The sequence below is a fragment of the Amblyomma maculatum genome, chromosome 6, assembly GCF_055883805.1.
Source record: "Amblyomma maculatum isolate TAMU_Amacu chromosome 6, ASM5588380v1, whole genome shotgun sequence".
In the NCBI taxonomy this organism is placed as follows: Eukaryota; Metazoa; Arthropoda; class Arachnida; order Ixodida; family Ixodidae; genus Amblyomma; species Amblyomma maculatum.
The window spans coordinates 87,298,293-87,324,298 of NC_139349.1; the positions used below are offsets into that span (position 1 = coordinate 87,298,293).

Sequence of the window (26,006 nt, forward strand, 5' to 3'; positions counted from 1 at the left end):
TGCTACTAACAACGGTTCAAATACCTCTGCAGCGGCGCTAAGATTTTACATTTCCCACTCCCGTTACCAGTAGTATACTTTAGCTTACTTCAGTTACTGCATGTTTTTGCTTGATTATTTCTTTTTAAGATTATCGTTCATCCGTCTATTTCCTTTCTTTGCGGTGACATTGATGTAGCGTCCACTCGATTTGAGGATGCTGACTTGTATATCATCGTCATCGTCTAGTGTCACGTGGAATCGCCGGCTCATGTACGGAGGGAGCAAGACGAAAACCGCAAATCGGCGAGTTTAATTTTCACTTGGCTTGGGCACATAAGAGCCGGGGGAGGCCTTTCAGCTGGACACTTGCGCGCCGATTTTCTGGAGCAGCTAGGGCGGGGTGCTTGTCCAGGAATTTTCAGCGAGAAGCCTATACTGAGATGGCGGCTATATTCGGGATTCCAGATTGGGTCGTCTTGGCAATTACCTTGGCCGGGATCCTTTATATGTGAGAACAGATAAGTATCGCTGTCTATCATTTTTGTATATTTTTATTGAAAATTTTATATTGCTTCAGGCCCACTGCTTCTAAATTCAAATTTATTAAGCCTTGCATACATACCAGTGCAGACCATGCAACTCTTTTTATCAATCCCTTTAACGCCTCACAATGTAAAACTTACCTATTCTGTTATTCTTGTTAGTATTGTGCGAAAATTTAGCTGCTAAATTTGAGCTAATGTAAGTTACTGATGCCATTATTCTTCCTTTAAGGCTCGCAAGTGAGTAGTAACTGTATTTTGTTCACAGCAAAGGAAAGACCCAGTATCTGTCACACTTACTCTGTGGACACCTGAGCACGCTGTAAGGGAAGGGAGGCAGATGGGAGTGGAAGCGGAAAGAGAGGAAGGGGTGTCGTAGTGGAGGGTTCCGGAGTAATTTCGACCACCTGGGGATTATGAACAAGCACTGGCATCGTACAGCACACGGACACGTCTTCAAGTGTAGAGCGTAGCCGCCGGCAGTCGGGATCGAACCCGTGTGTTCCGGCACAGCAGTCGGGCATCTTGACCACTGCACCGTTGTGGCGGGGCTAGTCACATGTGAAGATACGTTATTTCTCGGCGATTGTATAACCGTACTTTGGGAGTTTGACCGCGTTTCACTTACAAATGTCCCTGGCTGAGCAATCAAGTAAAGAAACTGTTCACATGTCATATGCCAAACTTGCGCATAGTTGCATGCCGTAGTAGCCCTCGTCAGACGTAACGATTAGATTGCCTTTCATGTCGACTTTATTATCAGCCGCAAAATTTTGGAAAACATAGAGAAGTTGTTTTTATAGTATGCAGAACAAAAGAATAATATATGAATTTTCTCGCGGTTTGGTCAAGCAGCCCGAGACCTTCACTTCTGTCTACCCATCGGTCAGCGCTAAATAAGTGTGCTGTGTGAGATCAGTGCACGTTAAAGAACACCAGATGGTCGAAATTTTCGGAGTCTTCCTTTAAGGTGTCTCTCATCGCCTGAGCCGGTTTAGGACGTTAAACCTTACAATCCAAACCAATAATATTAATAATTGGTTCACAGGAAGTACTAAGGCGCCGTATCGGTCACACATGGCTCCACGGACACCTTGACATTGCCGTAAGAGAAGGGATTAAATAGGTGGTGGTATCTAACTTGTATTACAGCGCGAATCACAAGAAGGGATGACGACAGACAGAGTGAAAAGAGCAGTGCTCTTTTCACTCTGTCTGTCGTCGTCCCTTCCTGTGGTTCGCGCTGTAATACAAGTTAGATATGAACCAACTAGCCCGCCAAGCAAGCGGGTGGTGGTAGTAACAACTTTTATTGCTACAAAATTAAAGGAATTATTTCGGGCTAGGGCGACTCCAGAGTGGCTTCCAGTCGGGGGCGACCTCTTGAGCCCGCGTGACGAGGGCCAGTTGCGTAGTTTTTCTTGCGCTCACCAACTGCTTGTCTCATTCCTCCGCTGAGGAAGCTGGCAACAGTGTCTTTGTATGCGGATTGTTGGCGCATTCCCATAGTACATGGTCTTAGGTGGCCTGCATGCATGCATGCAGTGCCGGCATGCAGGGTTGTATTCTCCGTTAATCCGGTAAGATAATGGGTAGGGGCTAAGAATGGCCTTTGTAGGCGTCTCAGTGTCAAGGCTTGCGCTCGGTCCAGATCGGGGTGAGGGGCGGGGTACGTGCATCTTAGCTCGCAATAAAAGTTTATCTCCGCGTATGTGCTCGGCGCCTCGATGGACGCGTTCGTTCCCGATATATCTCCCGTCTCCCGGTTGGCTAAGCCTCGAGATAGGCGGTCGACCCCGTAGTTTCCGGAGTTACCGCATGAGTCGGAACCCATACGAGATTGATGTTGTGAGTGAGAGATCGGTTGCGCAGAATTCGCGTCGCGAGCGTGCTTGTAGAATGTTTGGCGAAAGTTTTAACGGAGCTCTTTGAGTCGCTTAGAATAGTTTTGGTGCGGGGATCCGTGATGGCCAGTGCGATAGCTATTTCCTCTGCCTCACATATGCAGCTAGCATGAAATTTTATGGTGTTAATGACGGCTGACTTTGAGTGGCCATACATGCCACGTATGCTCCATTTTTGATGGGTTGAGCTGCATCCACGTACACTGTTAGTGGATCGTCCTCGTACTGTTTCCCAAGGGTCTGTGCCCTTGTCTTCCTGCGGGCATCATGTCGGCTTGGTAGCATGTGTTTGGCTATTGGCTTAACCAACTAGTCTACTAGAAATATCAGCCGATAAGTGGAATGTTTCGTACACCTCCTCAGAGGTGTGTATGTGGAGATTGTCGAGAATTACGCATCCCGCAGCGCTGCGTGATAAGCGGGTCACTTGGACTATCTTATGGGCTTCAATTAGTTCAGTTATCGTGTTAAAAAGTCCCAACTGCAGTAGTCGATGTGAGCTGGCATATATCGGCAAGCCAAGGGCTGCTTTGTATGCTGTTCTAATCATGATATTAAGTGCATCTTCTTCCCTACGACGGAGATGATATCACGGACAGGCGTACCTGATTCTGCTTATTATGAAGGGTTGAATGATCCTGCCCAGGTCGGCTTCTCTCATACTCCTGCGACGTGTGGCAATGCGCCTCACCGCCCACGTATCTGGTGCGCTGTGATGCGTAGCCGGCACATAGCATCTGTGTTCTGCGTGTTATTCTGAATCAACATTCTGAGAACTCTGATCGTAGCTACCGGGGGTATCGGATGGTTGTTAATGTGTAACTGTATTTGTTCTTGAGAATCTGGTTCTGCCTGTGAAGGTTGTTGGTTCTTTATAACTAAGAGTTCCGCTTTAGCCGGTGAACACGTAAGGCTGGTTTCCTGCACGTAAGACTGTACCGCGTCGATAGCTCGTTGTAATGACTCTGTAATCTCTCTATCTGAGCCAAAATTGGCCCATATGGTGATGTCGTCGGCGTATATGGAAACATGTATGTGTGAGATATCATGTAACAGACGCAGGAGGCCGCTCATAGCGATGTTGAAGAGAAACGGTGAAAATATGGCGCCTTGCGGTGTTCCTGTCGTCCCTAGTGTAATTTTGTCGTTAGGTTTGTGAACTAAATGGAGCGTATCGGTACACGCGTTCAGAAAGGTACGTAGCGATGTAGTCGTATGTCCGTTTGCCTATGTTCATCTGTGAGAGGTGAGTGATGATGTAAGCGTGTGACACATTATCGAAGGCTTTACTCACATCGAGTCCCAGGATGGTTTGCGTGGCTTTTATGCGATTTTAATCTAGAATGTCATACCGTATTTGCCACATGATGTCCTTAGTCGAAAGACCTGCTCGAAACCCAATCATGGACGTGGAAAACGTGCCTTCCGCATCGATGTGCATGAGGAGCCTGTTTAAGACTGCGTGTTCCATTACCTTCTCGAGACATGACGTTAGCGAGATTGGGCGGAGGTTTCCCATCTCGAGCCTTTTGCCTGGTTTTGGTAGGAAAATAAATTTAGCGTGCTTTCATTCGTCAGGCATGATGCCATCTGTCTGTACCCGTTGAAGAGGTCCGTAAAAGCCTCTAATGACTGGTCCTGTAAGTTGCGCAACATCTTATTGGGGATGCAATCTTCCCTCGGTGTCGAGGTGGTGTTAATGTGGTAAAGAGCAGCCCTGATCTCTGCTACGGTAATGACGCTATGCATGTGAGGATTATCCAATCCCGAGTACTCACCTGGCGTGTCATTTGTGCTTCCATCATGTGTACTAGCTTAGCGTCCGGGCTGGGATTGCCGTCCTCCAGTGTCACAGTTTGCGAAGTGTTTGAGGCGTATTGAAACAACATTGTCTTTATTCTACTATGCCTTCCGCTGGCCTTTGCGAGAGGATATATCTGAATGCGTCCCATTTCGCGTGTTTCACTTCCTGGCGACGGATTTTGCAATGTGTGGCTCGGAACATGGTACATAGTACATAGTGATCGCTTCCTATGCTTATATACAAATTTTCTCATCTCGCATCGGGGATATTTCAGGCAAAGTTAAGGTCAGGGCACATATCCTTGTTTACACTGTTACCAATGCGCCTAGGTTTATCAGGGTCGACGAGTAAGGTATGCCCAGCGTCTGAGCTGTGTACCATAATTTAGTTCCCTTTCTACTGTTAGCTGAGTAGCCTCATTCTGCATTGGTGCGTTAAAGTCTCGAACAGTCAGCAACATTCCATTTTGAGCGTCTACATACGCCTTACAGAAGAGAGTGCTATTTTCGCGCTGTTGTCTTTAGGTGGACTTTCTACATTCAGAATATAAAGAAGAGATTGTGCGCGTTTGTTCGGTATGATTTGTATAAATGTATGAGAGACCTCCGGTGATTACAAATCTAGTTGGTTTGCAGTTAGAGTGCGGTGTACAAGATTAGCTGTGATCGGACGGCACTCAGCCGACACTTTCTCATTATATGCTGTATATCCTGCAAGCTTTACTTCTGTATTCGTCTCTGGAAGTGTTATGACTACCGGTCCGTTTGTTTGGACCAAAACTACATATTGCTGAGCCTTACGCTTGGCTCTTAATCCGCTGCAGGTTAATTGCCACACTATAACACGTGCACTAAACATCACGCATCGGGTAAGTATACCGCTCGCACGGGTTGCAATATTTTGTGTCTGAGAATGCTGCTGGTGAACGCACGCGCCAAAGCGCTGTCGGCTGGGTGGGAGAATGCAGTATGGGCGAGTGAAAGTGAAAAGAGAGAAAGAGGAGCTGCAGTCGAGGGCAGCGGAGTAATTTCGACCAATTGGGAGTCTTTAACGTCATACATCGTCATAAGGTCATACATCACAAAGTTATCAAACGAGCTCCTGACCTCTCCATTGCCATATCCAACCAACGTTTGTTGTACCTTCATATGGTCAACACCTATCGGGAACTCCGAGAGGCCCATCTTTCCAGCAAATACTCGCGCCTATCATAAACGCCATCCGGTCGCCGCATTTTTGACCGACTACACACCCAATGTGCACCACCACCTTTAAGGAACGGATACTAGCGCCAGAACCCTGGAGGCGCGAACTCAAGGCCAGACTCATTCCCCGCAACACGTCAAACTCTGACCGTAATGGCCGTCAACAGGTGCGTGCGGAAGCACTGGAGCGTCATTATTGTCGACAACAACATGTATACTACGTGAACATTGCCGGTCCCTGCCGTGGAAGGTGGTTCACCGCGGCAGTGGTCCACAACACCAACAAAGTGGCAGGCCTCATGTTCCACGCCCACAACACAACATATGCTGAGGAAATTGCGATTGCCCTTTCCCTCCCCCAAGTGAAACACATCATTACCGACTCCAATGGGGCCTGTCAGAATTATGATCTGCGTTGGATACCTCCTCTTGCCATGCGCATCCTACAAAATTGCTGTCGGCCCAGCGGCCCTCCAAACTGTAACCGCATCTGGGCTTTCGGCCATCAGGGACTCCTGGGTAATGAGTTGGCCAATCAGGCGGCTTGCACGCTATCTCCCCGGGCACTCAAACTTGCTCGGGAAGTCTACTCTGAGCCCACCCAATATTTTATCACACTCAAAGAAATTACTACATACTATAAGGACAGCCATCGCAGCTTTCCGGAACCTTGTAAAGGTCCCCGGAGAGCGGACGAAAGGCTCCTTCTCAAAATTTTTACAAACACAATGCTGTGCCCGGTAGTCCTGAAGCACTTCTATACAGACTTTGATGAAGGCTGCGGCCTGTGTGGAGCGACCTTCCCGGATGTTTTCCACATGGTTTGGGCCTGTCCATCTAATCCCAACAGTTCCCAATCCTCCCAGTTTGTGGGGTTTAAGGTCCCAAAGCGCCGTTCCCAATCCTTCATTACCTACCCTTCTAGGGAGGTCTGGGAGGCGGCGCTGCTCAGCTGCCATGGCCTACAGTCCCAGCAGCGGACATTAGTCGCCAGGGCGCGAGCAGCGTTAGACGCCATTAGGGCTTCGGAATAGGAGCTCCACCTAGAATTGTGAGGGCCTGGACCAATAAAGCCTTGGTCCAAAGATCTCCTTATACAAAGGAATAAATAAATATTTGTCACCACCACCAGCCTGCCCCTGCGTTTGCTTTGCGCATACCTGCAGTGAGGCTTCAGTCAGAGAACGAGTGTCGACGCCGGAGAGTTAATCCATCGCTAGTTATGCGTTAATTACCGGAGGGTTGAACTTTTGCGCATATACAATCTGATACGAAATAACGGAACAGGTGCTGGCTGATTTTCGAAAAAAAGAAAAGAAAAGAAACAAATGTGCCTAGTATGAGTCCCTCATCAAGGAAATCTATTTGATGGAGAGGTTCAAGAAGCACTGTCCGCGGACGGACATTGGTACCGGTACAAATAAAAATGCAAAATAAGACCGCCGCCTATGGGTAATTTATGACATCCAATCTATTTATCTACTCTACGAGCTGTGACTTTATATCTCCTTTCCGCCCAACAGAGCTGATAATGCTTTCTGCAGGCCGCAGAGCATGGAATAAAAATTAAAAATAACTATAAAGAGATCGCTGAATGTCTGAAGAGAAGAAAAAGCCTCGCCGGTAGTGTCTACACAATGTGCCGCTCCGCAGATGTATGTGGTCTCATCAGTCATACATCGCTGTAGTGTGATGCGAAGTCATATGAAATCGAACAATACATGTAATCGCAGCTTGCCATGTGGTGCAATGATATCCCATGAGACACAAGAAGAATGATGGAAAATGGTTTGGGCAGAGTCATTTGAGTTATATGCGATTTCAAGTCATGATTAGGTACCATGTCATTTTGGATTAATTGCAAGAAACGATGTCGTCACACCGAAGTCACTTGACAAAATGCCCCGGTATATAGGGCAACTTGCGAAAATGATGATTCGCAGCTTACTAATGAAAAGTGTCACGTGGGTTAGAATAATGAGCAGCAACAAAGGCAAATTCCGCATTTCTCCACTGAAACAGACAACAGTGCCCTTGAAATTTTTTAATTATTCCCGACACCTCTTTCAGCCTGTGTTTCGAAGGGGCAGATTGTGCATCGGTTTCATATTGGCCCCTATTGTGATTAACCATGGTTGACAATATGCCAGCCCCCTCACGGCAGCTTATCTTGGGTTAGTACTAAGCTATGTTAACAGTCGAGGTTAAACGACCTTCGACACCCGAGATCCACGTTTGCATGGAGTATGAAGCCACTGTTACGCCGATGTATTTAATGCGGTAGAGTTAAATATGAGCATTTCGCCCGCAAATCCGATGGTACCGGTGTGGACGTGCGCTTTGTCGTTGCGAGCGGAAAATCACGAGCATGTTTTTGGCATGTCTGACAGGGGACATTGGCCGCGCACTGATTGCTCCGCTTGCTTTGTGACGTCCGAAGACCGCGTGACATCGAGCTGTCACGAGCTGCCAACTCGGCTGTGGGGTGAGATGAGCGTCGAGCTCATCCTTCGATCCCCAATAAGACACGATACCCGTAGGAGACGCAGCCAACCTTCTAAATTCGCCTCGTGCGAAAGCGTCGACATCTCGACTGTCCAACCTCATTCAGGGACTTAGCAACCTATTTTTGGGTGTGGGCTAAGTTCATTTTAAACAACGTAGGGCAAGCACAATTTTAGGGTGGGTCGAATTAATTTGATGGTAGGCCACGTCAGATTGGTATGTTTGTGAACTGAGTTTAGAAATTGAGCAAAGGCAATTTTTGGAAGTGGACTATGTCGGTTTTTAACGTAGGCCGACTCAATTCTCGAATTATTATTAATAACAATAATTGGTTTACAGAAAAACAAAGGCGCAGTATCTTTTGCACTGTTTTGTGGACACGTGAACCACGCTTTATGGGAAGGCAGGAAGGTGGAGGCCAAAGTGAAAATAGAGAAAAAGGTGCCGTAGTGAAGGACTTCGAAGTAATTTCGACCAGTTGGGAATCAATAACGTGCACTGACATCGCATAGCATACAGACGACTCTCCGTTTCGTCTCCATGAAAATGCATCAGCGGGGGGTCAGGTTCGAACCAGGTTACTCACTAAGTCGAGGGTCTTAACCACTGCTCCAGCACGGCGGGGCATTTCTCCAATTTAACGAGGTTAATTGTGGGGGTGGGCACCAAGACATTGGTAGTAAGCCAAATTCATTTCTGGAGAGCACCAAAGCGATCTCGGAAGCGCCGTAACATCTTGAGCGTGTCCCGAACTAATTCTCACACTAACACAAACAAATTTATTAACGCTTTTATTCGGTCAAGGTCATTCCAATCACTTACTTTGGGTGGGCCGTTTCTGTCCAAGGTATGTCCAACGTACAATACATGCATTGTAATTAATATCGTGCAAGGACATATTGCCCAGTCATCGCTTGTTGCTTTCGGCATCTGCAAAATCTCGATAGTTATAGTGAAAACCTAAATGTAATGCGTGTGTAACATACTAATATGTTGCTTAGTTGTATTTGTTTTTACTTGAGCGTACAAAATTCCGAAAAGACAAAAGCACTTCTGTGCTCCACTAATTTCTTCAATAAAACGGCACAATCATCTGTTTTTGCCGTGTCGTGCAGCCGAAGAACCACGCTTGCCCTTTTTATACTGATTGCAATGATTCATTCGTCTCCGTAGCGAGGGGAAGCAACACACCGACGTTACGTCCTTATATTCGACCAGAGTTTTTATGGGACTACTTCTCCAGCTGTAATGCATGTAACCGTGGCAAGAATTGTCTAACGTTTGATTTAAGTAGGCCGGCAGGAGAAATTTTCTGCAGCGAAACTGTGCCTGCTTTTCACGCCGGCTATAACAAAATCATCCGCTGAAAGGTCCAGTTCTAGGTTATCAAGAAAGAATGAGCGCAATCAAGCGTATCCCGTTTGGTTTGGTTTGGTAAAACTCTATTTCCCACAGCTTTACCAAACCAGCGTATCCCGTTGCGGGCACCTGTTCTTATCCTTTTCGATCCTCCTCGGCTTTGGAATGCACTATACCTTAAGTGGCCAGCGCGGTGCCGTGACTTCTCGGAGCATTGTATGAGGAGCTAGGGAAATGGGTTAGTGTCGTCTCCATCTCACCCCCGCGTTATGTCTAGGGACCATACCCAAGTGGCAGGTGCGCGTCACACTGTGACCTTGCCGCTTTCTCCGCTGGCTAGGAAGGAGAGCGGGGTCCACGTGTATTCTCTCAAGTACTAAACAAAATTAGCGCTTTGTTCGAGTTTGTTTCCTTTCTTAGAGTTTAGGCCAAGGTGAGGTTTAATGAATGCCCTTTACGTTCTTATTCCTTCCCCAGCCGAGGAGCGTCTCGGTACCGAAATTACTGGAAAGACCAGGGTGTTCGACACGAGAAGTTCTCTCTGTTTTTTGGTCCGCAGATCAAACAAATTGTCAAGGTGAGCGAAAATATGACTTTTCACGTCAAAAAAAAAAAAAAAGCTTCACCTGAAGAGTCTGTTGTTTTTCCTGCAGCCCTTGCACCTTGCAGATGAAGAGCTTTACAAAAAGCACGGACGCCTATTTGGGTAAAGAGGCTCTGCTCTGAATTATATACATAAGGGTGAAGCTGTCCTTAGAATCATTTCTCTAACTTTCATGCAATACTTTGGATTTACCAACAGGTCCTTTGAGGATGGGAAACCGGTGCTCTTCGTCGCTGACCCGGAACTAATCAACATTGCCCTGGTTAAAGATGGCGCGAAATCACAAAGAAGGGTGAGCGTGTGTTTGTCGTAGTTATACGGTTTACCAAGAGTGTAGTCCACTCCTATTTCCATAATATACATATTGTGTTACCTACACTGTTTCAGCAAGACAGTATAATACCGATTTGACGGACATCTCAATAATAATAATAATAATAATAATAATAATAATAATAATAATAATAATAATAATAATAATAATAATAATAATAATAATAATAATAATAATAATAATAATAATAATAATAATAATAATAATAATAATAATAATAATAATAATAATAATAATGTTTATTGCCACTTTGTAGATAATACAATATGGTTCAGGCCCGTCATAAGCCAACAAGAGGCTTGAGGGACTGGGCCCGGCAGTTACGGCCAAGACTACAAAAAAGGCAGTAGATATAGCAACGCTTCTCGCTACACCCAAGTGAGAGCAAAAAAAGAAAAAAAAGAAAAAAAAAAAGGTGGAAAAAACAGGTTAACAGCATGAGTATTGAGAAATTCAACTCTAAACCCAGAGTAGAAGTTAATATAAAAATAAATGAATTAGCCAATATATTTTTAAGTATAACTTCACTCTGACAAAAGAATACAAATATAAACAAAGGGCTTTCAGATGCATCTTTAGGCTACGCATAGAAGTTACCGCAAAAATTTCATCCGGTAACTCATTAAAGATTTCAGGTACATAAGCACAGCGCTTTGCTTTCCCGTATCTAGTTACACTCCGTGGTATATAATAACGTAATGTTTTCGTTGACTTCCGTTCAGGAGTATTAATAATTAAAAAGTCAGAATTCCAAAAATGCCGGTGAACAACGGTATGCACAAAAAGAGAATGAAATGACGGAAGGCCTAGGAACTGAAAGACGTCCGTGCCGGATGGTATGTGACAATTGTACGCAATGCTCTTCAACATGTTTTTTAATATACTATCAATACGGCAATGCCAGCGTGAAGGACATGGCTCAAATGTAGTTATGCCGTATCTGAGAACACTCTACGCGAGTGCATGAATTATAGTTTTTTTTACTGACATCGGCGCCAAAGACTTCATATTGAAGAGTAACCACGTAACTTTCCGTAGCTTAGCACACAGATATGCCAAGTGGTCATGCCAAGATAAGCTGCTGTCAAAAACAACACCGAGATATTTGATCGAGTTAACATATTCTATTGGCTTGGAACAACAGGGGAGGGAATCATGATCATGCAAGAATACTTGTCTATCTATAAGTAGTGTCTTTAAAGGATTTCTGAAACATATCATTTTCGTTTTGTTTATGTTCACCGAGATTCCATTATCGGAAAACCATTTCAGGACATAATTAATGTTTTCCTGCAACACATTCACTGCCGTCTCGTAGTTTATATGCTTCGTGAGCAGAACTGTGTCGTCAGCGTACTGAAAAATCAAGCACTTGGATGTTACTGAGCTCAGATCATTTATAAATATATTAAAGAGCAATGGAGATAGAATGGATCCCTGTGGTACACCGGCTTTTACAGGGAGCTTTCCACTGTGTTCCATTTGGCTGTTAATTCTGACTACTTGTGAACGTCCGCATGAGAAATTCTTTAAAACAGCATAAAAAGGGCCTCGAAAGCCCAGAAGGTACAGTTTTTCTAATAAAATAGAATGATTAACCGTATCAAAGGCTTTCTTAACGTCTAGGAAAAGAGCACAGCTAAACGTATTTTCATCGAAAGCAGCGTACAAATCATCAGCAAATTCCTCAAGCAATAATGTAGTACCTCTTCCCTTAATGAACCCATATTGACGGGTTGAAATGGCACCGAATTTGTCTAAGAAGGAAGTCATACATTAAAATAGGAATTTCCCTAGTATCTGTGATAAAATCGGCAGGATAGAAATCGGTCTGTAGTTGTCGATAGCATTCTTTTGTCCTCTCTTGAACAGTGGTTTTACGATAGCAGTTTTCAAATCTTCAGGTATTACAGCGTTTTCCAAAAACCCATTAATTAAGAAAAGCAGTATGTCCGAGAGAGCGGGAAAATTCCGCTGTATCAATGCAGCCGAATGAGCCTAGCGTCGGCCTAGCCGCCCTCGAGGGAAGACCCTCGGAGCGTGGACGGCATGGACTGGCAGGGCGAGGAAAATCAGAGCTACCAGCCGAACTCTGACACTAGTAAGGACGGAAATATGGAGGCGGTTGAGGCCTTAGAAGAAAATTCATGGTTCCGCCGACAAGGAGGCAGATATGTGAAGGAATGTGACGCAGCGTCCCAAGCGAAGAAGGAGGCACCCGTGAAGGGGAGCGAAGGGACCGAGGCCGCCAAATCGCGGCAAAAAGCGATAGGAAGGTCACTCGCCGAGAGATCCGTAGGCACGGTCAGATCGAAAATACCGAAGGAGATGTTCCGCGTAGTGCTGCGACCGCACGGCGGCGCCGATCAGCTGACAAGGAAAGCGGGACCGAAGCTGCGCCAGGTCCTGGTTACGGCTGCAGGCCTCAACCTGAACGGGGAAGACAGATTCATCGCCAACCCGAAGAATCAGTCCCTACTAATTATGACCCCGGAGCTCGGCAGGGCAAAGCGGTACGAGCAAATTACGACCATAAAAATCGGGCCAGTTGAGATAGACGCAACTGCTCACGCGGCCATGCCGGAGGGCGGCAAGGGCGTCATATACGACGTTCCGCTGGACGTCACGGAGGAGGAAATTCGGCAGGGACTCAGAGATAACCCTGGCTACATTGGAGCGAGGAGGCTCGGGAAAAAGTCTAAAACCGTGCTCATCATTTTCGAAGACCAAGAAGTCCCGCGAGAGGTGTGGTTCAACGGATTGCTATACCGGTGCAACCTCTACAAAAAGAAATTCGATGTGTGCTACGCATGCGGCAACCTAGGACATCGGTCGGACGTCTGCCCGGACCCCACCAGCCCTCGATGCCGAGGGTGCAGAATGCTTAATCCACCGGAGGGGCACGAACAAAATTGCGAGCCGCAATGCCTACTGTGCGGCGGCTGCCACCCCCTGGGGCACAACCGCTGCAGAAGCGTGTACCGGACCCCGCACATTCTCAAAGTCCGACAAGCAGATAAAGAAGCCACCCAGGCTCAAAACAAGCAGCAAGAGCCAACGAAAACCCGGGGCAGATCGAGAGGAAGAGGCGACGCCGCGGGCACAACGGGCCGTGCGAGAGACTCCAGCGCATCCGTCACCAGAGATGAGCCCAGATCCAAGAGCAAGAACAGGGGGCCGCCACAACCACCGCCACCCAAGGACGACAAGAACCACTGGCCGAAGCCCGGGGAGACGCCAGCCGGACAAGCAAAGACGAATGAAGAAGTTAACGCAGGCGGTAAGTCGGTCAGCTTCGCTAGCGGGGTCTCCAAAGAAAAAAACTTGGAACTTTCGGAATTACAACAGACTCAAGCCGAGCATAGCAAAGAAATCAGAATCATTAAAGAAGACATCAAAGAGATTAAAGAAACCCTCAAATCCCTAGTCGAGGTAATTAAAGAGTTAAAAGAGGCAAAAGCTACACCTGCACCGGCACCTCCGATGCTCAGGCCGCCCGTCATACGGGGCCCCGGTGGGGCAAGCGAGAGCAATTGTGGCAGGGACAGTGACGACTCAGATGAAATGAATATCGATCATGCTAGACCCGCGAAACGTAAATCAGACGACACTAGTGTAATTGGACAAGCCAGAAAGCACGTGGCTTTTAGAAAATTAGTCAAGGATGAAATCATAGACTTCGAATTGAACCTGAATAAGAAACTTGAGGCGAGATTTGGAGTGCTAGAAAAGATGCTTCAAGCCCTTTGCAACGCATCGGGTATACAATATCAAAATCATAATGGATCCCAAAACGTCTAAAATTTGGCAATGGAATTGCCGGTCGTTGTCAATGAAGCGATGGCTCTTGCAACAGTACGTAGCTAGCCAGAACACACAGCCTTTGGCAATGGCTCTGCAGGAAACGCGAGGTGTATGGAAGCTTTCGGGGTACAAAAGCTACGATAGCGGGAAGGGAAGTAAAACACAGGTCGTGACGTACGTCAAAAACAACGTCGCCGTCGTCCAGCACGAAGTAGGTAACAGGGAGACCGAAACGGTCTTTGTGGAAATCCTGACCGGTAAAAAGAACAGAGGCAGCATATTTCTACTCAATGTGTACAGCTCCCCGAAGTGCACGAAGGCGAGGTTTGGCCCGATATTTAAGAGAGCGATTAGCCTGGCAGGTCAGAACCCACTAATAATAGCCGGCGATTTTAATGCCAGACATCGAGAATGGGGTTACACGACCAGCAGCCCGAAGGGTCAAACGCTGTTGGAAGATATCACTGAGTCAAACCTCTACATCGCTAACGACATTAGATGCCCGACGAGGGTGGGCAACAGTGTGTCAGCGGACACAAACCCGGACTTGACTCTCTGCCATAGAACTGGCATAGTCAAGTGGACGAACAAGCATCAGGATCTAGGTAGCGACCACTACGTGCTAGAGGTAGAACTAAGTAGGAAAGTGAGCGTTAAGCGCGCTGTGTGTCGGACGGAAACCCAAGTGGATTGGGATAAATTCAGACAGATCAGAGAACGGGAAGAAATTGGAGATATAGAGTGCCTTCAAAATTGGGCCGCCCAATTAATTACCCATGTCAACGAGGCCACCGAAGAAATTAAAGGCGAAGCTCTGCCTGAGGCGATGGATAGCAGGCTATTCGGCATGTTCAAAAAGAAAGAAGAGCTAACGAAGAAGCTCAAAAAGCAAAAGTGGAACTGCAATCTCAGGAGAGAGATAGCTAGACACAACGCCGAAATAGAAAAATACGCCCGGAAACTCGAGTCGCAACGTTGGGATAACAAATGCGACGAGATGGAGGGCACCATGAATGGGGCCAAGACGTGGCAACTGCTCAGGTTCCTGATAGACCCGACTAAGTCCAAAACGGTCGCCAATATAGAACAGGTCAAGGCGAGGTATAACTTTAAGGGTACGGACAAACAGCTCATTGACAAGCTCAAGTCCATGTACGTAGCTCCCCCCGCCACAGCGCATTACAGAGATTACAACGGACCGGCGAACAGCGAGCTTGACGCGTCCATAACAGTGGCAGAAGTCAGAGCGGAGCTGCACGGCCTAAAAAGACGCTCGGCCCCCGGGCCGGACCTCGTTAATAACAAGATGCTCGCAAATCTGGACGACGAATCGATCAATGCCCTAACCAAATATTTAAATCAGGTGTGGGAGAGTGGTCAAGTACCCCAAGAGTGGAAGAGGGCTAAGATCACCCTAATCCACAAGCAGGGAAAACCACCGGGCTTGGAGAATCTCCGCCCAATATCACTAACATCCTGCGTAGGCAAACTACTTGAGAAAGTTATTCAGAGGAGGCTAACCAAATACACCGAAGAGAATGATGCGTGTCCGTCTGAATTGGTCGGATTCAGGCCCGGCCTTTGTACGCAGGATACCATGCTCAGACTACATAACGATGTTGTCAGAGACTTCAGGAAAAAAAATACGAAAGCTATTCTAGGCTTAGACCTTAAGAAAGCTTTTGACAACGTCAGTCACGACGCCATTCTCGACGGGCTCGCTGAGCTTAGAGTAGGCGAAAGAACTTACAACTACATTAGATCATTCCTGCGGGACAGGACGGCGATCATCAGCTTTCAGGGCTTATGTTCGGAGGAGTTCCCGCTGGGTAACAGAGGCACTCCGCAGGGGGCTGTGCTCTCACCTTTCCTTTTTAACATCGTAATGAGGAAGCTCCCCAGTAAGCTTGGCCATCTCGATGACTTAAAACTAAGCATCTACGCGGACGATGTGACCGTCTGGATGTGCGAAGGGAACGACTCGTACATCACATCCAGGCTCCAAGAGGCAGCAAATATAATCAGCTATCACGCAGAGGACGTAGGTCTATGCTGTTCGCCAGAAAAATCGGAGCTCCTGGTAATGACCAGCAGTAGTGGGAAGATAACTCCAGATATCAAAATTAAAGTCAACGGAAACGAAGTCCGGAAAGTAGATGAAATTAGAATATTAGGTATGATTATCAACCGCAGGGGTAGTAACAAAAGCCTGATTAAGAAATTAAAAGATCAGGCGGAGCTCGTAGTCAGAGTATTTAAGAAGACGTCCAACAGAAGGAGTGGTCTCACGGAGGCTAGTAGACTCAGACTCGTACAAGCTTTTGTCGCGAGCAGAACGTGCTACGCGACTCCATTCCTAAATATCAACAAGTCCGAAGAACACAAAATAAACACCATAATTAGGAGATGCACGAAGTGCGCTCTAGGACTCCCCATAACTACTTCTAACGACATTCTAGAGAAAATGGGGTTGCATAATGAGTGGAAAGAGCTGGCTGCGGCGGTCAGGCTGTCCCAGAGAGAGCGACTCGCAGGAACGGCGGCGGGTAGGCAAATCCTCGATTGGGTAAACCTACTAGCGCCCGGGGAAGGCGAAAGTGGCAGAGAAAGCATAGATCGAGAAATCAGAAAGCATCTATACGTCTCGCCCATACCGAAGAACATGCACCCCGTACACGACGAGGGGAGGAGGAAAAGCAGAGCTAAGCACCTCGCTAACAAATTGGACAAACTCCCGCCGGGATCGGTCGCCTACACCGATGCAGCGATCGGGAAAGAAGGCGACGTAACCTCGGTCGCCCTATTGGACACTGGGATCGCCATAGGAATAGAAAGAAATCGAGATATACCGCCGGTAGAGGCGGAGGAGATTGCAATAGCCATTGCCATTGCACGACCAGGCGTGAAACACGTCATCAGCGATAGCAAAGCGGCGGTTAGAAATTTTAGCAAGGGTAGAGTCAGCAATCGTGGTGCAAAACTTCTGAACGAGTCGTCTCTCGCCGAAAGCGTGACCATAATCTGGACCCCAGCACACGCCGGTCTCGCCGGCAACGAGGCTGCCCACATGCTCGCCCGCTCCTCGCTACCTCGGGGTGCTGCGGACGCCTCCACAACATCTAAAACCAAAGAATGTATAGGTACCTTTAGGGATGTAACCGACAACTTGAAGAAAGACCGGAGGATATATCCGCCACCGGTTAGATCCCTGAGTAAAAAGGAATCGTACGACTGGAGAAGACTCCAAGCTCGAAATTTCTTTTCGCCCCTGTGGAGGAGTTGGACGGGTGCCAGAGGGCGGAAGAAGGACGGTGCAGAAACCGAAATTTGTAAATTTTGTGGCCACGTGGCAACATTAGATCATATAATATGGAGATGCGTTCGTGCCCCAGGGCGCAATGCGATTAAAACTAGTGATGAATGGGAGACCACGCTAAGAAGCTCCGACGAAAAAACACAGCGATTCGCCGTCCGCCTGGCGGCCGAGGCTGAAGACCTCTTCTCCTAGACGAGGCCGGGTGTCCTCTGGCAGCGGTGTGACAGACTGCCTCCCCGGACGCCTGCGTGCGGACTCGTAGGTGGCTGCTGCACCATATTCGGCGGAAATAAATGTTCTTCCTCCTCCTCCTAGCCTGGCAAGATGCTCCTTTGATAGCCTTGGAAGATACGCGGAAGCTGATGAAGAATGTTTTAGAGTGCATTTAAAGCTTTGCCGTGTTGCTGCCATTTCGGCCGCTAGCGTAAAATACTTATTGAAACCGTCCCCTTTCGACAAAAGTTCGTCTACCAAAACGTCCGAACAAGACAGGTTCCCATCGTTTCCCCGAAGGTGTTTAATCAGAGACCACAATTTTGCAGGATTTGTATAAGATCGTTGGAACGGCTGCTGAAAGTACTGCCGTCGTGCGGATCGAATAAGTGCTACAACCCTGTTTCTGGCGGTTCTGTATTCAGAACGAAGGTCATTGTTATTAGGAGCACGTTTAGAGCGTTTCCAAAGCCAATCTCGATTTGCGATTGCCCGCATGATTTCAGAGTTTAACCAGATGTGATTCCGCCTTTTCTTACGCACTAATTTCCGAGTACACGTTTCTTTCAGCTGGTGAAGTTTATTACACAACTTTGTGTAAACTAATAATAGTAAACTAATAAAATAATAGTAATAATAGTAATATAATAATAATAATAATAATAATAATAATAATAATAATAATAATAATAATAATAATAATAATAATAATAATAATAATAATAATAATAATAATAATAATTATTATTATTATTATTATTATTATTATTATTATTATTATTATTATTATTATTATTATTATTATTATTATTATTATTATTAATCATTCGATCAATCAATCAATCCTTATTTAATGTGCGCAGGAACAACCATGTGGTCTTCGTGCTGCAGCACAAATAAAAAAAGAAAGAAACAAAAATGAAAATGCACAAACATGTTTACACACACAGAGAGAACACAAAAGAAGAAATAAATAATACATGAAATGAAACGGAGACGAAAAGTATCACGGATAGTTATCCATCAATGAGTAGCATCACTTATATACACAGTGAGAGAATTTTTGAGCACATCAGGAAAGAAAAAAAAAAGAACGGTAGATGAAAGAGAAAAAAAAAACAACAACAAATAACTGGCATTGATTATACATAGTACTATAGAAATATACATAAAATAAACAACCATTCCAGGCGCAACAAGTGCATGGTACTGAAAACACAGGCTAGAAATACAGAATAATACAATAAAGAAGTAGAATTGAACAAGGGACAGTAAGATTCGAATATAAAGTTTGAAGTTGAGATATAAGTAAGAAACGGATAAAGAGTAGTTCAAGATACAAACAGCATTGAACAGGAGAAAAAGCAAAAAGTGAAGTAAATACAATATTAAGGCTAGAAAGTGGGAGTTATATGTGATAAAGTACTATTTAGGATACAATGCAACGAACATCAAATGTAAATGAACAGAGCGAGTTTTGGAACATGTCAAGGTGAGGACAAAAAGAGTTAAATAACCACTGCATGCTGTCCAGAGGGGAGTGGGAATGAAGAGGAGAAACCTGAAATGGTCTGAATTCCCTCATGCTCTGTCGCGGAACGCGCAGTAGGATGTACTCTAAGAGCTGAGGGCACATAATGAGGCCATGAAGGAGTTTGTACAGAAATATATCAAGTCTGATACGACGGCAGTGAAGAGAAGGAAGATTCAGTTGGGCGCTCCTGGTGGAGCGAGAGGGGGAAGTTGCACAAGGAAAGCGATAATGAAATATCCGTAAATTTTTTTTTTGTACTCTGTCGACCTTGTCCAAGTTCGATTTGCAAGTGCCATTCCAAACAACCGACGCATACTCTAAGAGCGGCAAGCATATGGGCAGGTACAGTTTTAGGAACGGTAGCGGAGTATGAAATTCTCTCAAAAGTCTGCAAACGAATCCGAGTGTGCACATAGCCCGCTGAGCAATGCGTTTAGTGTGAGAGGAGAAGCTGAGGGTGCGGTCAAAAAGTACACCAAGGTCATTAATTTCATCAACCCTGTCCAACAGCACAGAATTCACAGAATAATGGTAGAGAAAGCTATGTGTTTTACGAGTAAAGGACACAGCCCTAGTTTTGGAAGAATTGAGGGTAAGTCGATTCTTCGCACACCAATCACAAAAAGCAGATATGTCCGATTGCAACAACAAGCAATTTTGAAAAGAATCGTCATCATCATCATCAGCCTGATTATACCCACTGCAGGGCGAAGGCCTCTCCCATATTTCTCCACTTAACCCTGTTCTGTGCTAGCTGCGTCCACTTGACCCCTGAGAACTTCTTAATCTCATCCGCCCATCTAACTTTGTGCCGCCCCCTGCTACGCTTTCCTTCCCTTCGGATCCAGTTTGTTACCCTCAGCGACTATCGGTTATCCTCTCTTCGCACTACATGTCCTGCCCATGTCCATTTCTTCTTCTTAATTTCTCCTAGAATGTCGGTAACTTGAGTTATTTCTCTGACCCACTCTGCACGCTTTCTATCTCTTAATGTTACCCCTACCATTTTTCGTTCCATAGCCCTCTGGGTTGTCCTCAACTTAAGTAGAACTCTCTTGGTTAGCCCCCACGTTTCAGCCCCATAGGTGAGTACAGGCAAGATGCAACTGTTGTATACTTTCCTCCTGAGCGATACCGGTAAGCTGCTAGTCATAATCTGCGAGTGCTTGCCAAATGCGCTCCATCCCAATCTTATTCATAAAAGAATGTATAAAAAGAAAAAAAAACGTCATAAAAGAATGTATTACCTTGAATATTTTTATATCATCAGCATAAAGAAGAAACGAGTTCTTTATCGCCGAGGAAACATCATTAATAAAAACAGAAAAGAGAAGCGGGCCTAGTACTGAACCTTGAGGAACTCCACTCGTTGTAGGGTAAACGAAAGAAGTCTGTCCATTGACACTGACAAAGCAGAAGCGATCAAGGAGATAGTTGCGTAGGAGGGCTACGAGTGAGACTTCAACGCCAGAGAGTAGAAGTTTTTCAAGAAGTAGTGAGTGAGTAACAACGTCGAAAGCTTTGCTCATATCACAGTACACAGTGTCAACCTTACCCCTCTGAAGGACTGCTGCAGAGGCACACGTCATAAACGTGACTAGGTTGGTAGAAGTAGAGCGACCCGACATGAAGCCATGTTGATTCGGTACTATGATATGTTTGAGATGGAAGGAAAGTACGTTGTGTAAAGCTAATTCGAAAAGCTTAGAGGTTGCATATAGAAGAGAAATCGGACGATAATTGGAAACATCACATTTGTTTCCAGACTTGAAGACAGGAAACACGCGTGCCATTTTCCACACGCGAGGAAAGGCAGCATTTTTTAAACAGCTATTAAATATGTCAGTCAGTACTGGTACAAAGATATAACTGGAGGCTTTTATTATGGCGGCTGGAATACCATCAGGTCCAAGAGACAAAGATGGTCTCAGACGCTTAAGACTTTCAGTTATCAACTCCTCGTAAAGAGAATGGAATTAGATAGTGCACCAGATGGGAGGCAAACGTAATCACAATGTGGATGTTTGTAAACGGAGAAACAATGTTGGGCAAAACTGTCGGCAACATCCCGAATTTCCGAACCCTGAGAGTCAACTAAACTGATACTTATATCTTATTTAATGGAACGCTTGCGAACGTAACGCCAGAACTGACTAGGACGATTTGAGGCACTCCTCTCTAAAGACTCAAGATAGGAGTCGTAGTCCCGCTTGTATAAGCGTTTGCAAAGAGAACGCATAATAACAATAATAATAATAATAAGCAGGTTTTCGGAGAGGGCATTGTACCACTCATTATATCCATAGTATCAGCCAGGTGGCAGAAAAAGGTCCGCAATATAACCAGTTCATATACATAGCTACTAGAAGATACATATATAGCGGCTGCACAGCAACCACTATTCTCCATGAAGAAAGTAATAAAATTCCCATAAAGGAAAGCGTTAGACAAGGAGACACAATTTTTCGAGTACTATTCACACCTTGTTTTAAAGAAGTATTCACAGACTTCGAATGCGAGCAGTTAAGGATAGTTAGAGAATACCGGAGTAACCTGTGATTGGCTGATTACATTATCTTGCTGAGTATCTCAGGGGAAGAATTGCAAAGAAAAAGTAATGACATAGACCAAAAACAAACACAAAGCAAGGCCTAAGAATTAATATGCAGAAGATTAAGGTAATGTTCAATAGCCTCGGAAAGGAGGAGCAGTTTACAACAGGTGGCGAAGTACTGGAAGTGGTAGGCGAATATGTCTACTTAGGACAGGTAGTAACTGCAGAGCCTAACCACAAAGAGGAAATAACTAGGAGGATAACATTGGGATGGAGTACATTTGGCTGGTACTCGCAGAATATGAGAAGCGGCTTACCGGTACCGTTCAACATTTTAACAGCTGCGTCCTACCGGTATTCACCTATTAGGCTGAAACATATAGGCAAACGAAAAGGGTTCTACTGAAATTGAGGTCAAAGTAGAGGGCTATGGAGCGAGAAATGATTGGTGTAACGTTAAGATTAAGGAAGCGTACAGTGTAAGTCAGAAAAATAACTCGGTTAATGACTTTCTAGTTGAAATCAAGATAATGGCATGGGCAGGAAATGTAGTGCGAAGAGAGAATAACCGACGGTCGCTAAGGTTAACAAATTTGATTCAAAGAGAAGAAAAGTGTAGCGGGGGGCGGCATAAAATTAGGTGGGAGGATGTTAAAATGTTTGTAGTGGCGAAGTGGATGCAGCTAGCACGGGCGCGGTTAACTGGCGGAATTTTGGAGAGACCTTCGCCCTGCAGTGCATATAGTCCGGCTGGTGATGATTATGAGTAATATACTCCTAAATCGGCTCCTTCGGTGTTCAACTATATCGAGTTCATGAGACCATAAAGCTGGCTTTCCTTTTATCTACATTTTTTCGGGCACTCCTATTGCATTGCGCAAATTGTGTATCCAGAAATAATGTTCCCATCAATTTTAGAAATAGACAGCAATCTTCATTCTAATCGACTTTTTTTTTTTACATCAGTGGAAATATTCTGTATAATCGCCGTCTCTTTATACTCATTTTTGTAGATGGTGCCTTAGTTTCTGTATCCCAATGTCGTAAAAGTACGCCGCCAATCCGTTGAGGAAACGTTTCACCTCCTCTTTGACTTTATCGTCGCTCCAGATACGTTCGTCACTCAAATGTTACTCTACATGGGGAACAATAGATAATCACTATAGGTGCGAGGTCTAGACTGTACGGTGGGTGGAGCATGGAAGTTCATCTAAAGTTTGTCAAAAGCATAGGTTTCACGGGGAGGCGTGAGGTGGGGAGTTTTCGTGAAGGAGCGTTACACTGTCTGCCAGTCGTCCCCGCCGGCGGTTCTGGATAGCTCGCCTGAGTTTCCTTAGTGTTGCAAAATAACTGTCGGAGCTCATTATTTCCCAAGTTTCATGATACCGATCAGCAGTCGGGAGTTACCGTGAAGCAGCCGGAGTTCATTGTTTCCCACGTTTCATGATACCGATCAGCAGTATCCTCTTACAATTCCCCCCACCCCTCCAAAAAAAAAAACATAGAAAAAAAAACAACACTGGCCATGGCTTCGCCATCAGAAGGAGTTTGTTTGAACTTCTTTGTGATGGGTGACCCTGGGGGGAGCGACTGTTTGGATTTTTATTTCGTTTCGGGAGTGAAATGAAACACTCATGCTTCGTGTCCCGTAACGATGGTGTCCAACACTCCTTCCTTGTCTTCTCGACAATTTCTAAGAAACTGGCGATCACAGTGCAGGCATTTCTCCTTGCGGCCTGATGTCAATAGCCGCGGTACACATTGGGTCCAACGCTTGTGATACCCCAATTTTTCAGTCAAATCTCTTTATACTGTACCTTAAGAACTCCCAGGAATCTGAGCAAAAAATTCACGGACGGTGATCCTCCTGTTCTAGAGCATTTCGCGTTAGACCATCCCGATAACCGCCTCCGAAACTGACGGTTTTCCACTCCGTTTTTGATCCTGGACTTCCGACTGGCACTAAATACGCTGCGCCACTTTCGGACGTGTTGAACGGACATACATATGTCGCCATACAACTCTGTCAACGGACGATGAATATCCATAGGTGGAGTCCCTTTGGCGCGCAAAAAGTGAATTCCGAATGAATCTCACTTGGCGGGATCAATAATGGGAACTTCCATATCGGACGGCTGCTGAGCCAAGAATGAGCGGCGCCGCGAAACGCGGACGGGGGTATCGAGAGCGGGGAGCTGCCGCGCGTAGCAGTGTTGTCGGGTTTCGGTTCGCACCGTCCATGTGGTTGGAGCTTTTTGGGAACCTTCTTTTCTAGATCAACCCTCGTATTTTTAAAATGTGTAGTCAATGGTGGTCTCGACCATTTTTTGCCAGTGAGAAAATCGAAGCCCCGCTCATTCATGCTTTAATAACCTAACAAATTCTATTACGTAATCTACAGCTACTCAAATACGACATTATCGGCCGGTCATACAATGAATGAATTTTGCGGGAAAGCATTTATAGAAATACTCACTGGAACAAACTTTTCTTGCAGATATTCAAGTACGACGACCCACTCTTGGCGAACATGATGCTTAACGTTGAATCTAAACAATGGAAAAAGCTTAGGACTGCGTCAACGGCAGCATTCACGTCAGGAAAATTGCGAAAGGTAAGCCGTACCTGCTATTTAATGTAAGTGAACGGTTACTTAACTGTTTGTTATATCAAACGTACTTTATACTTCGTGTTAAATACTTTAAATGGGTCATGCAATGGCCATTTAACCAATAAAAGTATTACAGTATTACAGTTGTGTAGTCTGGCAGGTAATAGTTGAACGTATTATTTTATTTGCGAAGCTTGAGCTGCCCAGGTGCATTTTTTATTTCAAAATAACTGACTGAAGTTGAGACCATGAAGCTCTTCTCACCGAAAGCGAAAGCGATTAAATACTTTAAATGGGTCATGCAATGGCCATTTAACCAATAAAAGTATTACAGTATTACAGTTGTGTAGTCTGGCAGGTAATAGTTGAACGTATTATTTTATTTGCGTAGCTTGAGCTGCCCAGGTGCATTTTTTATTTCAAAATAACTGACTGAAGTTGAGACCGTGAAGCTCTTCTCACCGAAAGCGATTGTCCAGTTGAAATGCTTGTGATGTCACAAACCGATACCGGCCGCATCACCGCCTGCTTGTGTGCCAGTTCCGATAAGCAGCCGGTACACTGCACGGTACTCGCAAGTGCTTACAGACCAACATGACTTTCGATGACTGTGCTAAGCATACTTTTGAAAACAAAACACACACTAGTGAGGCGCGATCTAGTTCTCACACACATATCCGTCTCACAATAAACAGCGCAGCAAAAAAGCAGCACAGGAAAGAAAGAACAACATGCGACGAAACAACACAGCTATAAAAACAGCACGTGTCAAAACAGCACACACTGTAAAACAGCACAGCGACAAACAGCAGTTCGATAAAACAGCACACGGAAAAACAGCAAAATAACAGCGCTGCGCAGTAAGGTGCGGCGCAGCAGTGGTGGTGAACTCCATAGCAATAACTGCGAATGAAACTCACAAATTGCACGGTAGCGGACTTTGAGTCAGAGATTGCTGTTATCGTTTGCGCATTTGTAACCATCGTTATTTCATGGCACACTGCCAAATAAGAAAACGTAAAAACGAGTTTTACCTTTCGTGTTGTCTGGCGCCAATATCACATTATGCTATTGCCAATTAAAATAAAAAGTTATTTAATTCTAGTGAAATAATCTTTCAATCATCAACCCACCTCCTCGTAGATGATGTCTACTTTGCCTTGAAACCGATCTGCACAGGGCGTACAAATGTATATCTCGTATTTTTCAAAATTTAGTACACGGCTAAAGAATCCCCCTGAACTTCGTTGAATTATGCCCCATAATTATCACACCGGAAAACAGGGATATTGTCATCATGGAGAGGTGATTGAAACGTGCTAATTGCTTTCAACAAAGCTCCGAAAAGCTACGCCTTCCAGAGTGCTGAGCGGCATCACGAATCGTCTACGAGTTTCAAAAAAACATTTCTAGAATCCTTTTTTTTCTGTTCTATATAATTTGACGCCCATAATGGTACTGTATTTATTTCCTTCTGTAATCCTTTCATCGAATGCTGACGTAAGCGAAATCTGCTGCGAAGTTTATCTGGATGGAGGGTCTGCAATGCAGCCAAAATCGAGTTCAGAATTTTGATCAGAGCGCTAATAACTGGTTGCTAATAATGAAGGCGAAACTGCGCAGGATATTTCGAACAGCCCTGAAGAACTATTAATACAATGTACAAAATGTATAGCTTACTTTCATCTGCCCCGCGAAATCGAACTTTTCATTACAATTTGCGCAAATTATTTTG

At 45.3% G+C, this 26,006-nt stretch overlaps 1 protein-coding gene across 1 annotated transcript in view; it reads left to right on the forward strand.

Moving 5' to 3' along the window:
- The first annotated feature begins 422 nt into the window (after positions 1-422).
- Positions 423-26,006, forward strand: part of LOC146186216 (cytochrome P450 3A24-like) — a 63,891-nt gene continuing 38,307 nt past the window's right edge. The window contains exons 1-5 of the mRNA XM_084608003.1: positions 423-490; positions 9,779-9,878; positions 9,955-10,007; positions 10,104-10,197; positions 24,158-24,274. Coding sequence (XP_084464129.1) covers positions 423-490; positions 9,779-9,878; positions 9,955-10,007; positions 10,104-10,197; positions 24,158-24,274 — 432 coding nt within the window. The remainder of the gene's footprint in view (positions 491-9,778; positions 9,879-9,954; positions 10,008-10,103; positions 10,198-24,157; positions 24,275-26,006) is intronic.